The 12,489-nt window shown below is 40.4% G+C and overlaps 1 protein-coding gene across 2 annotated transcripts; it reads left to right on the top strand.

The window, feature by feature from the left end:
• Positions 1-6,481: 6,481 nt before the first annotated feature.
• Positions 6,482-12,489, top strand: LOC137296995 (uncharacterized). 2 transcript variants are annotated; one of them, XM_067828938.1, is made up of 7 exons: positions 6,482-6,595; positions 7,615-7,956; positions 8,174-8,403; positions 9,616-9,674; positions 9,915-10,002; positions 10,116-10,283; positions 10,514-12,489. In XM_067828938.1, the coding sequence occupies exons 1-7, from the start codon at positions 6,537-6,539 to the stop codon at positions 11,173-11,175; spliced, it is 1,608 nt and encodes a 535-aa protein (XP_067685039.1). In that variant the 5' UTR covers positions 6,482-6,536; the 3' UTR covers positions 11,176-12,489. The 2 variants fall into 2 exon arrangements, with proteins under 2 accessions (XP_067685039.1, XP_067685031.1); XM_067828930.1 differs by lacking the exon at positions 6,482-6,595 and adding an exon at positions 7,141-7,227.

Raw genomic sequence — 12,489 nt, 5'->3', positions numbered from 1 at the left:
TATGTCTTCCTTTTCATTACTGTGTTTGCCAATCAAAGAGAAAGAATTTTGTGGAAAATATGCTTTGTTCACCTATTTATTAAAAGATATGTTGTTAATATTATCTGAATCAAATTGACATAAGATGATTTATCTGTTATGGTATATACAGACACACCTTGCACCTTAACTATGCAAGCTCAAAGTTAGATCTTTGCGCCCTTTATCTGAAATCCTGCAAAATATTGCAGCACCGGCATTATGAGTGGTTGTTTTTTATAGAGTGTTTATGTAATCATCAAGCTGGAATGGAATGTTGCAGTTTCGAAACTAGCACTGAAAAGATTGAGAAGCATGTGTTACACCTGCTAACATCAACTCCCATAGTCAACTCATTGGTCTGGACAGCTTAAGATGGATCAGGACAGGTAGATGATTATACTGCTGAATGTGAAATTAGAATGGATACCGCTTCAACGCCACACCTTGATCTGTGTTCATTGATACAGTGGAAGCTGTCTAAACTTTCACTCATTGAGACTGAAGAAATGTAGATTGTAGAGGGATGATAAATGTACAAGTCGTGGATGGAACTGAGATTTTATGCTGGTGTAGACAACTTGCTGGATTGGACAGATGCCGGTTTTGACAGCTTCCACTGTAGTTTCATAATTGAATTTCATTGGGATTTTTTTTATACAGAGAACGTGAACAATACTGTATGTAATAGTGTGAGAACACATTCTGGCACGTTGGCTAACAAACCCAAGTGACTGTCAGGTGTATTTCCATTGGAAGAGGTGGCCAACACTTTGTCTTCAAGGATTCTAAGTTCACTATGGACGTGAGACGTAGTCTATACATACCGCATCTGACAATACACCCACAATACCACTACAATGTCATCACTTATGATGACAGCATTAAGTTCAACAGAGATGAACATAACATGCTATTTCTGTGGATGAATGCACATACGTGCGCAAAACGTATACAATAGTTGTGGAAATTTGCTGATTTTCTGGCAAAAGTGTTCTGGATGGACAATATGCCTATACTGCACACTAATAGCAAACAATGATAAGTTAGGCCAGCGCGGAGAGCGCTTTTACAAGAAACAGGGGGTGCACGGCAATTAGCAAACCCATTTTGATTTGTGAAAACAGAGATTCTCTACAGCGTCATCTATTGTCCCTGATGAAATGTAAGCAAATGGAAGCTAGTGCACATGCAGCACATGACGATGAAATTGATTCCTCGCGTAGCTGCACACGCCGTGCTTAAGACTCTCATCCATTGTGGACAGCCTGGGGCCCATTCGCTCACAATGGCAAACGCCAGTAAACGGCACTCACACGTGATAATACAGGTCAAATATTAGGTTGGTGCTCAACCTTGCCTTGTTTTCCAGTAGTGTTTTAAGAGAATATGTCATGCATATCGCGTAATTAAACGTGTCTTTACACAAGTTTAATTCCATATCATCGTGTATAAGATTGTAGGATCACACGATGCGTTATTTGATAAAAGAAACAATCCTTTTATAACTTGAAGCTCTCTTGAAGAGCAGCTTCGTGGTGGCGAATGCCAGGTAAGGCTATTAGCTCTTCCCTCGTGTGGATCAGGAGCAGAATAGGTATTTTCTTCTGGACTAAATCATCTTGGTCCTGCGAGTTGGAGACCCACATGTTTCAGCTGTCTTCATGTTACTCCATGGAGGGCTGGGAACTCGGATGATGAATCACAGAGATGTCAACCTTCACGCTTTGGCGTAATTATTACGATTTTGACCAATTACGTTACACTTAATGTGCAAAAATTACGTTTTTCTACTGGTTTTAGGAAAATGACTAAAGTGGATATTATTTCACAAGGAAGTGTTTCGTAGCACACGTGTAGGGGTTAAGAAATGGCCTTACACCGATAGAAATTACTTATTCTTAGAATCATGCTCATTCCAATTAATTTGTAAGGAATTAAAGTATCTTGTGTCACCTGACCAATATTTTTTGATTCATGGTGTTTCATAATGATTGGTGACGTGTATTTGTCAATGTCAAGAATATTCCTCTTGTGACAACGTGCACTATATCAAAGCGACTGGAAGACAAGTGTTACACTTCTGGGGTCTACATTACACTTTCTGATGTCCAGTATTATACTTAGGCCCAAACTAGGGTTGGCATCTTTGTCATCATCATCGTCGTTGTCGTCGTCGTCTTTGTCCTCCTCTTCCTCCTCCTCCTCCTCCTCCTCCTCCTCCTCCTCATCATCATCATCATCATCATCATCATCATCATCATCATCACTTTCCTTATCAAAACGTCCGTCCATTATCAAATGTCAATATGGCAGTGTTCCCAAAGGTTCGAAAAATAATATCCAACTTTCCCATAAGTTCGGATCCCTAGAGGGCATGGATGTATCGCCTCAAGGAAAGGAAGGGGTAGATTCCCAATAAACCCTCCGAAGAAATAGTTTATTTGTGTGTGAATCAGTGGAACTGCAGAGGCCTGAAGGCTAATCTCATGAAACTACACTATTCGTTCAAGACTTTGAACCTTCAGCATTCTGCGTACAAAAGCCTATCTAACGCAGATGCTTTTAACTTAGGCCAGTATAATGCATAACCGTATTTTTTTCCAACGGTTGACCGGGCAAGTGGAGGGTCGTCAATTCAAACGGAAGCGTCAAAACCCTTTCCAGATCCTTAGGAAATCTATTCATTGTACAAAAGTGACTATATCATTAACACACATACACACACGCGCGCGTGCGCCCGTGCGTGCGTGTGCATGTGTGTGTTTACTTCAGCAGTATTTCAGCTGTACTATCTTGTTTGTAACAATTCAGTGATTGTCACTATGCGATACGAAGACTGAGCCTGTGTTTATGAATCACTGTGACATAGTGATGATACCAGGTGTTCGTGAAAAAGGTGAGCGTATCCTGCCCCACCGGTGACACCCGTCATAAACACATGCTAAATCTAGTCCACTGTTCACCAGAAAACCTTTTACACTCCAAACAAATCGCAGATGCAGTGCGATTTACTTTCAGCGTTACGCCTAAACTGTTTTCATTGTGTATTTCATCTTCATCCATTCTTCAGGGAGCTGGTCTGCAAACTACAAATTCTCTATTATCAACGCCATACTCCCAAAAGACAGACCTCCCATAAGACAAACTTAATGAGACCACTAATTTAGTAGAGCCATGTTCATTTATTTAATGAACTGACCCAGAGTCTCTACAGAGTATAATAACGACACACTTCAGTCTCTTCTAGTTTACTCGTGGATACCGAGAGAACTCAGTTGTTAGAGAAGTTAAGAAATTTCTTAAGCACTTCACTTCGTATCTTTGTCTGTTACGAAATTGCTTTATTCTGATATGACTAGCCTAAGGTGAGCAGAGTATGTCCCATCCCAGGAAAGTCTGTATGTGATTACAGCGCTTCGAATTATCTTGGAGGCGACCAAGTAGGTGGAACATGGCTATTCTGTAGGGCGGTGCAAGCGTTTCCCAGACCCTGATGAGCGAAATATACTACCCATCAAAAGTTTAGACTCACTTAAGACACTCACTACGTGTTATTTATGTATACATGTATATATGGTTACATCGTACAGTGGAATCTCCACTAACACGGGGGAACCAACTGCAAACTTTATCCAGACGAGGATCGTTCATGTAAACATGGATGTATAATTTTGATCAGAATTCGCCATTTTTTACTGATTCTTACAATTCATTGAACTCGTGACAATAATCTCTTTGAACGTTGCGAATTTGTTTTACAATACATGAGTTCATTTGTAAACAGTGCGTTTTAAGAGTATAGAAAATTTAGTTTAGAACAGTCCCCTGAAGTAAGTGGCTATATCTACACGAGTGAGTCTAATTGTTTTAAAGGAAGTATATTTGCTTGCTCTGATGGATCCGTCCCACTCTTCCAAAGTCGCAGTGCTGTGGAGGTCATACTGGGTAAGAGAATCATCGACGTGTCATTAAGTGGCAGATCCCAGGGGCTTGAGCCTCTGTAGTGAACAGTGTACTGGGGACAATCCAAAGCACTCAACGAAAAACGAAAACAAAAATCAGTTGTATCACGTTGAATCGCTGTCTCAGTTATATAATACAACATGGAGATACAGTTGTACAGCCATTCGTGAATTCTTTGGGAACCTCGAGCGGGAGTCGCTCCTGTTGTGTATAGTCTATCTCACTGTTTTCCAAAGAACACTTTTCTTGCTGCCAATGTAGTGGTCTGTGACATAGAGGCTATGTGATAATATTCAGCAGTCTTGGTACTCTTCTGTGGAATCTTCACCTAAATGTTATCTTTACAAAGCCTCCAAATGTTTTTTGGATGTTGAAAAGTATTTATGTTGTGATTTACGTTTACATTTTAGACCTCCAGATTTAGAAGCTCAAATTTTAAAATTGACATAAAAACAGGAAGATATACTACTGCTGAAAACGTCTAAGGCTGTGAAGCCACTGTAAAAAGAATAATGTAAATACTATTGAGGATGAATATCACATTTTTCTGGAATGTGCACTGTTAGATGCAGATATTAGAAACAAATACTTATTGATACTTTAAAGAAAACGTACAACCATATGTCTGTTGTTGATATTTTTAAAGATTCAAACACAAGTATTCTTTGTAATGTTGGAAATTCCCTTTATCATGCAGAGAAGAAGATGAACTTAAAATATACTCAGGAAGTGAAATCTAATGATGTTTGGCCTGAGGCCCCTTTACTGAATAAAAATGTCTGACTGTCTGTCTGTCTGTCAATTCGAAGTTTCCCCGCTGCAGGTGGAAGCTGGTTGGGTGGGTAGACATAGATACAGGTGACCATTTTGCCGTCTTCTTCGAACTGACGAAAGCACAACACCTACGGTTCGAGAAACTGTCGAGGGATCTCGTACCGCTCGTAGGTGTGTGCCGATCGCTCCGGGATTTCTCTGTCTGAAAGCAAGATGTGGGGACACTTCTCCAGCAGGATTTCGAAGAACTCTGTTATGATGGAAGTTGTGTGTCTCAGAGATGTCTCAGATTCGTGCATATCTGGCCTGCGATATGTGGTACTTCCTCTTCGCCTTCCGAAGACACAAGCACGCCGGTCGGATCTCGGCATAGGTTTAGGATAGCTTGGCTCCTGCCATTGCTGTGTTCTATATCTATGTACCTGTATGTCTCTAATTTGAGTGCACCTTCGCTGGTGGTTTCCCTTGGAGGAAGGTCCAGTTTGGGAGGGCATACAAACAACACGAACAACAAACCCCCATCAACGTACTGTTGTTTTTCTGCGCTGGACCTCATTTTGTTTTCCAAATACCCGTCTTGTTGCTGGGTCTACTAGTACTTGGGGAGAAGAACAAGGAAGAGGAACAAACGTGTCTCTATATGCTCATATGCATGAATGCACACCTTCTCCTTTTTCCTACTTATTGTATTATTATTTTACTTTTCGCGGCAGTAGAACCAACGTGTATACTACTGGGATAAACAACTTTGATTTAACCATATACACATATCTCAATACACAATGATCAAATATCCTTAGTGCCTTTAATCTGTTTGAATCAGTAGCTGTTTGTGCTTAACATCTGATGAAGTAGGTTACGAATAATTACGTTAAATTTATTATTATTCACACATGATATAGACTCTAGTGGGAGTTCAATTTAAATTTACGATTGAAACATTAGGAGATATATCGGAGCCAGTCAGTGTTGATATGACAATAATGAATGGTTTGAGATTTGAGAGTGTATCACCACTTGCCCTTCTTATGACTGTAGTTTTGTACAGGATCGATCTTGAAAGATGACTTGTGTATGACGTGAAATTTGCATGTGTACGATTTTCATTTTCATACAAAATGGGCTTGAAACAAACACTGAAAAACTGTGTGATGATTGGCCCAATTAAATGTCGACAGTGATTTATCGACCTTCTTGCAAACCGTCAAAATTAAGAATGACACCCCATGCACGTGTATGAGACTACTCCGTTGTGCACGTGCATCCCATGCGATGTGTTTACGATGGCAATAAAGAGAAATGGTGGCGCGTTCATAAAATATCTGTCTCTGTCTTTCAACAGTTTGCTAACGCTTATACTTCCTATCCAATTTGAAACTTAAGGTTCCCCTTCTGTTCTTAAGAGTATAAGTTTGTACCAGAATGATAACATCGCTTCTAGATACAAACTATCTGACAAAGGGGTTCAGTCAGTCATCGAGTCACATTTATCAAGGAGAGTTTTTTCTTTACTAAATAAAATCTGTGGAAATGTTTTATGCTAAAGTGAAGTCACTAAATAATACCTCTGATTAAAACGCACGTTGACATCAATGGCGTTCACGTGCATAACAAATGCAAAAATACATAATTAAATATAATGTAATCTGAATATTTGTCATAATCGGACGATCAGTTAAAAGGACGCCCAAGCCCAAAGCAAAATACGATTATAACTCGCCTTAAGGAAACTATTATGCAACTACTTCCGGGTATAATCGTAGAGAATGTTATAGTGGATGTATACCGCTAGAGTGTGGAGAGTAGTATATTTGAATATATATGAAACAGCATTTGTGTGAGTAATTCCACGACAACCTTTTATACGACCTCACGCTCATTTACACATTGTATCTATTTATGTCGCTACATTACGACGGTAAGCTCACGCCTGACAGTTTAACATTAATCATTATGATCAAACAGGCTCGCTCTACATTTTGTCAGTTCCCTTTATACTAAATCCTCATCATTCTGATAATGACCGTTCATGCTGTGGTCAACGTCCTGTCAGTTCTTGCTATTCCAGTAATCTTGACTTCAACAAGTCATTCAAATCTGAATTCAGGTTATGTCAAGTCATCGAGTGGGTTAAGGGGAATTCCCCAGCTGGTTTCCCTATTAGTCATTGTTATAAATAACGTGACTATAACTATTTGCTGCGAGTATTAACAATGGTCAGTTGAGGGCACCGTTGATAACTATAATTAAGGATTGCAAAACATTTCAAAATACATTACAAACGCTGAAGAACTGTCCCGCGTATATGATTGGAGACATGCTATCTGTTACACAACTATTCGTCAATGTAACATAAGACCGTGGACCTCAGACGAACGCTATAAAAGACATATTGCAATGTTATTGTCGTTGTATTGCATGTATCGAGATGTCGCATCTTTATGGATAATCAGCAATGGCGACGTTGCGGTATGGGCTCTTGTATCCTTTTCAAGCATGCCATTGTTAAAATAAAGACTTTGATCATCCATAAAGTTGTGTCATGTCTATCCCAGCAGCTTCTAGAATGCCACTCAAACAAACTGCCTATATCAAAATTATAGACAGACTAGTTGCAGTAATATCGGTAAACGGTAAATTGGATTTGCGTTGTCATCTCTGAGTTATTACAGTGTCTCGCTATACAGGTGTATTCTATAATGTATCCATTCACGACACGGTGGCTAATCCTTATGGAGATATTCTACAAGTGTGTACTACAAGAATAATGTTAAAGTGAAATCTTCACATCAAAGGAATATACCTACAGTGACTTTCTTATAGGTAAGTAACAATAGATATTCATCTTCATTTCAGGTTGAATTCGACAATGACCACTTTAGAGACAGATGCAGTTCCCGAACCAAACTTTAAAGCGTTGATTCTGAAGATTGCATTAAACCTTGGCGTCGATGATCTGGAATCCCTAAAATACATGTTTAAAGACCTCCTCGCCCCAAACAAGATAAACGATGCTGTTAGTATGTTCACACATTTAGAAGAGAAACGGTTGATACAGCAAGGGAAAACGTCACTCTTAACTCAGGCCTTTTTGAGGATTGGCCGCAACGACCTTCTACAACACCTTCAAGGGACTGACCACAAAGATCTGATGCGAGATAAAGAGAGGTTTCCTGACGGAACTGTGTCAGACTTCAGGTGAGACGGGGATGTTGCAGTAGGCGGAAGACGGAGAGGGACGGAAGTTCTGAGACACTTACAATGCTAAAACTAATTGTATCATGTAGACCCTGATCTAGCCCACTGTGCCATATAGCTCTAGGGGAATCACTGAATGAGAAGAAGCCGTAGAAGAAAGATACGCGATCAGTTAAGAGACAGGGCATTGTTTGTTTTTTGTTTTTGTTTTTTTCAGACTGGTCTTGTTTGGGATAGCACAGAATCTGGCACCAGATGAAGTTGAAACGGCCAAGTTTTATTTTGGAGACATGATAGGAAAACAAAAGCGGGGGAAAATCAAAAATGCTTTTGATCTGTTGACAATTTTGGAACAGCAGAGGCCTGATGACTTTATAGAAAAACTGAAGAGCTTTCTGACTCAGATTGAACGGAATGATATCTTGCAAGACCTTCCTGACTACAAAGGTACACATGTTGATTTATTAATGACCATACAGCGTACGTAAGGCGTCAAATATCATTTCAAGTGGTGATTCTGTAGTAAACCCTTTGTGTCAGTCTTCATATGGGATGAGACCCCAGAGGATCCGGGCCAGAATTTGTTATCAGGAACCCATGCTGGTGGTCAGGCTCGCTGACTTGGGTACACGTGTCATTGCGTACAGGTTACGTTGGTTGATGCTCATGCTGTTGATCACTGGAATGTCTGGTTCAGAGACGATTATTTACAGATCGCCACCATGAAGGTGCGGTATTGCTGAGAGCAACAATCAACCATTTAAAAAAATCTTTGTTATTGAGTATAATCATTATTTACCGTTAGTTTACACGGGCAGTGCAGTACTGTGGTACGTGGATTGTAGCTAACTGTTTAAGGCATGCTTCTGTTGGTCTTTTTACAGTTTCCACTCAGTGACTTAATAACGAACCCTGCTGGTTTGGATTTTAGTCATGGCAAAGTGCCAGCAGCAATCGATGTCGATCAATTCTACTGGCCTTGTTTGATAAAATGTAATTACTTTGGCCAAATAATTAAATATCTAACTTCCAATGAATGTGCAACTTTCAGAAGGAATTGCCTTGACTGAATGAGACAACTCTCAGAGCATGTTTTCATACATTCACGCTGAGATTCGACTAGACACTGCCTTTAAGAAACTACCACCACCGTGCTATCCTCAGAAAAGTGTGCATGTTTATATCGACGAGATCCGTGAGGGTAGCGGGGTAGAATAGGCCTTCAGCAACCCATGATTGCCATAAAAGGCGACTATGCTTCTCGTGAAAGGCGACTAAGGGGATCGGATGGTCAAGCTCACTGACTTGGTTGACACGTGTCATCGGTTCCCAGTTGTGAAGATCGATGCCCATGTTGTTGATCACTGGATTGTCTGGTCCAGACTCGACTGTTTACAGATCGCCGCCATATAGCCGAAATGTTGCTGATCACTCACCCGTTTATATCGACGAACACAAGGATATGGTGTCGTATACTTCTTAGCCCCTTGTCTTTAAGTTATATATTAATATAAAATGTGATGGGTTGAAATTATTATGAAATACAAACACATTTGCTGTTACGTGTAAATGGCTTGTCACATAAGGCTGAGGCCATGCATCCATTTATACATGTTGACAATATTGAACATGCACATATGTTACAATCTGTGTTTTCAGCTTCCGCAGGGGCCTCTAGAATGCCTAGAAGATTTGTACAGAAGGTTCCTGAGAACGCTGTAAGTATCTGTTATGATGAAATCTGACATGTTTTGCATACAGTGAATCTGAATCAGTGTTGGCTCTGTTGCATCCAGTGACAGACCAGTAAATGGTGTTTGAAATCTCAAAAGTTTCTCTTTCGGCAATAACACAGACACTACTAAATCGTATGGAAAATGGGATTTCCGGAATATACAAATCTGAACAAGCGAGGGTAGTAAACACGTTCTTTTCTTTTCACTCTCGCACGTCTGCAGGGACATCCCGTGGAAGCGCCCAAATCTTGTTCAGCAGCACCTCCTGGTTCTGATGGATGGAACGCCAGACCTGCAGGTCTATTTCCAGGTAATGCCACGTTTGGACCATCCAGTCAAATCAACTTCTTCTTCTTTCAATGTGCGTCATTTGATTAGGTTTGAATTTCCTGTAATAGTTGGATATCACTTTTATTGTTTCAGGTTCTCTTGGCAAAGCCAACCAAGGTATGGATGTCGAAAAAGCTTGCGATATGGATCTTATCAACCAAGCTGCTGGATCTGTCTGCTCAATTGGCACCAATGGAACCGGTTTCAGAGTGGGAGATAATTGCATTATGACAGCTGCACATGTGCTCAACTTAGCCCTTGGTAAGATACTGAAATAAAACGGTATTTACCATATTAGGTTTTAATGAAAACGCTGGCTCCGAATTACCACAACCTTACGCTCACTATTTCACACAGGATGAAAAGATGTAAATATCAACTGCTGCCCTAATATGGCAACAATAACAGTAATTTCTTATTTGCGGATTCTCTTCTTAATTGATGAAGTATTAATTGCTTATTGCAATGCTCTTTTGTTGAACTTTCTGCAGGAATACCACAGGAACAGATGCAGAGTATTCTGAAGATCGGTCGGGCTTCACTTTTCAATTATGTTCAACAGAAATTAAATTTAGCGGGATTACAAGCATATTTTACCCATGGACGAAATGGTACCAAGTGCTTCGAACTCACTACTTTGCGGTTTTTTGATGTACATTTAGATACCGCCATTGTCGAACTAGCACCTTCTGCAGATGGGAACCCATTTCCACAAGCATTCACTCGGTTCCTGAAAGACTATAAAGGAAGGTTCAGTTTATTAGGCCATGTCGGGGACCTGATCCTGTACAGAGAACACAACTGCTACACTATCACTGATAGGGAAGCGTTTCAGGAGATGAAAAGAGAATTGTTGAATAAGGGCATCCTGCCTAAACACCTGGAAGTATATGACGGTTTTGGAAAAGACTCTTCCTTTCTTCAGTTCCACTGCTCCCTGAGACATGGGGCCTCAGGGTCACCGGGCGTTGTGGTAAGCCACGGCGAAGTCTGTGTCGTCACCATGTTGCAAGCAGGACACCCCGAAAATCCATTCGATATACCTTTAGATCCAACACTCTGTGTAGAAGTGGGTGTTTCCGTGACAGGTATAGATGAACATATGAAGGATACAGATCAACAGCTCCACCGGGACATTTTTGGTACAGACTAATTGGGCATTTTCTCGGTTCTACAACAGCGCGACGTTGTTTGCACGGTATTAATAAAACTCTGAACACAGTTCCGTATACTTTAGTCCATGTGTGAGGGAGTACGCTTTCATGTCATTATTAGCAATTTTCCGGCAATATTACGGCGCCGGACACAAGAAGAGGGTTTCACACATTGTTTCCATGTGGGAAATCGAACGCTTTAACCCACCCACCCCCTCTCCTTGACGTTTGTTTTGTCTCTCACCATACTAATTGTGATATTATAAGATGAGGTTTAAATGACATTGTAAAACTATAATGAAGAAAACAGATGATGACTATAATGTATTGATATACGACATAATAGCCTTTCCCCATGATTTCGGAATTTAACACCGGCCACCTTTGCCTCATGGTTCAGTAAGAATCTCTAGTGTGTGAGTAGTTAGTTTTACACCGCTTTTAGCAGTATTCCAGCAGTATCACCCCGGGAGACACCAGAATCGGGTCCCACATACAGTACCCATGTGGAGAATCGAACCTTGGTCTTTGGTGTAACGAGCGAACGCTTTAACCACGAGGCTACCCCATCGTCCTGAATTCCGATTTAGAACCGATGTTGCTGTAGCTCGTGCTTGTAGACTGTAATTGGGATTCATGTCAAACTTCTGTCGCGGTGGTAATTTATGTGTGATGGTGCTCAGAGCGCATGGGATGTGATCATGTTATCAGCCATTGGTTGAACCTGCCTCGACAGTAGCACAGCAGGCAATCAAAACCAACAGCACAACAATATCAGATTTGTTCCCGCAACTGTGGTGTTTACAAAACACCTGTGTTCACAAATGCAAGACAACGTAAAACATTTGTTCGGTATACCATCAGTGTAGATCGATGCTCATGATGTCAATCACTGGACTGTTTGGACCAGACTCGAGTATTTACAGACTGTCGTCGTGTAGCTTTCTTCTGTGAGAGTATTTGAACGCTGGTTGTAAACAAGAACGCATGTATAATTTTTTTTTTTAATTTCAACAAATGAAGTTTAACGTAGCTTTCCACTGCAGTGGAATAGCATACGGTTCGTCACTAGTTTGCGTTTTTGCAAAAATGTTTTACCGCATATCTTTTATGAAATTACTGTATTCTACATGTTATAAATCACTTGGACAACAACAATGAATTACCATTGTGTCATATTATTTGTGAAGATGATGTTTAAGCTGAGTAGTTAATTCATGTGTGATTCAGCTTTTGCTGTTGGATTGTCCATAAAATTTGTTATGAGTTTTCAACTTTAAATAAACATGGCATTAATACAGGGACGGCAAAAA

This window comes from Haliotis asinina, chromosome 1, assembly GCF_037392515.1.
Source record: "Haliotis asinina isolate JCU_RB_2024 chromosome 1, JCU_Hal_asi_v2, whole genome shotgun sequence".
Lineage (NCBI taxonomy): Eukaryota > Metazoa > Mollusca > Gastropoda > Lepetellida > Haliotidae > Haliotis > Haliotis asinina.
Note: the sequence above shows the minus strand (reverse complement) of the source record. Positions and strands in the feature narration are given on the sequence as shown.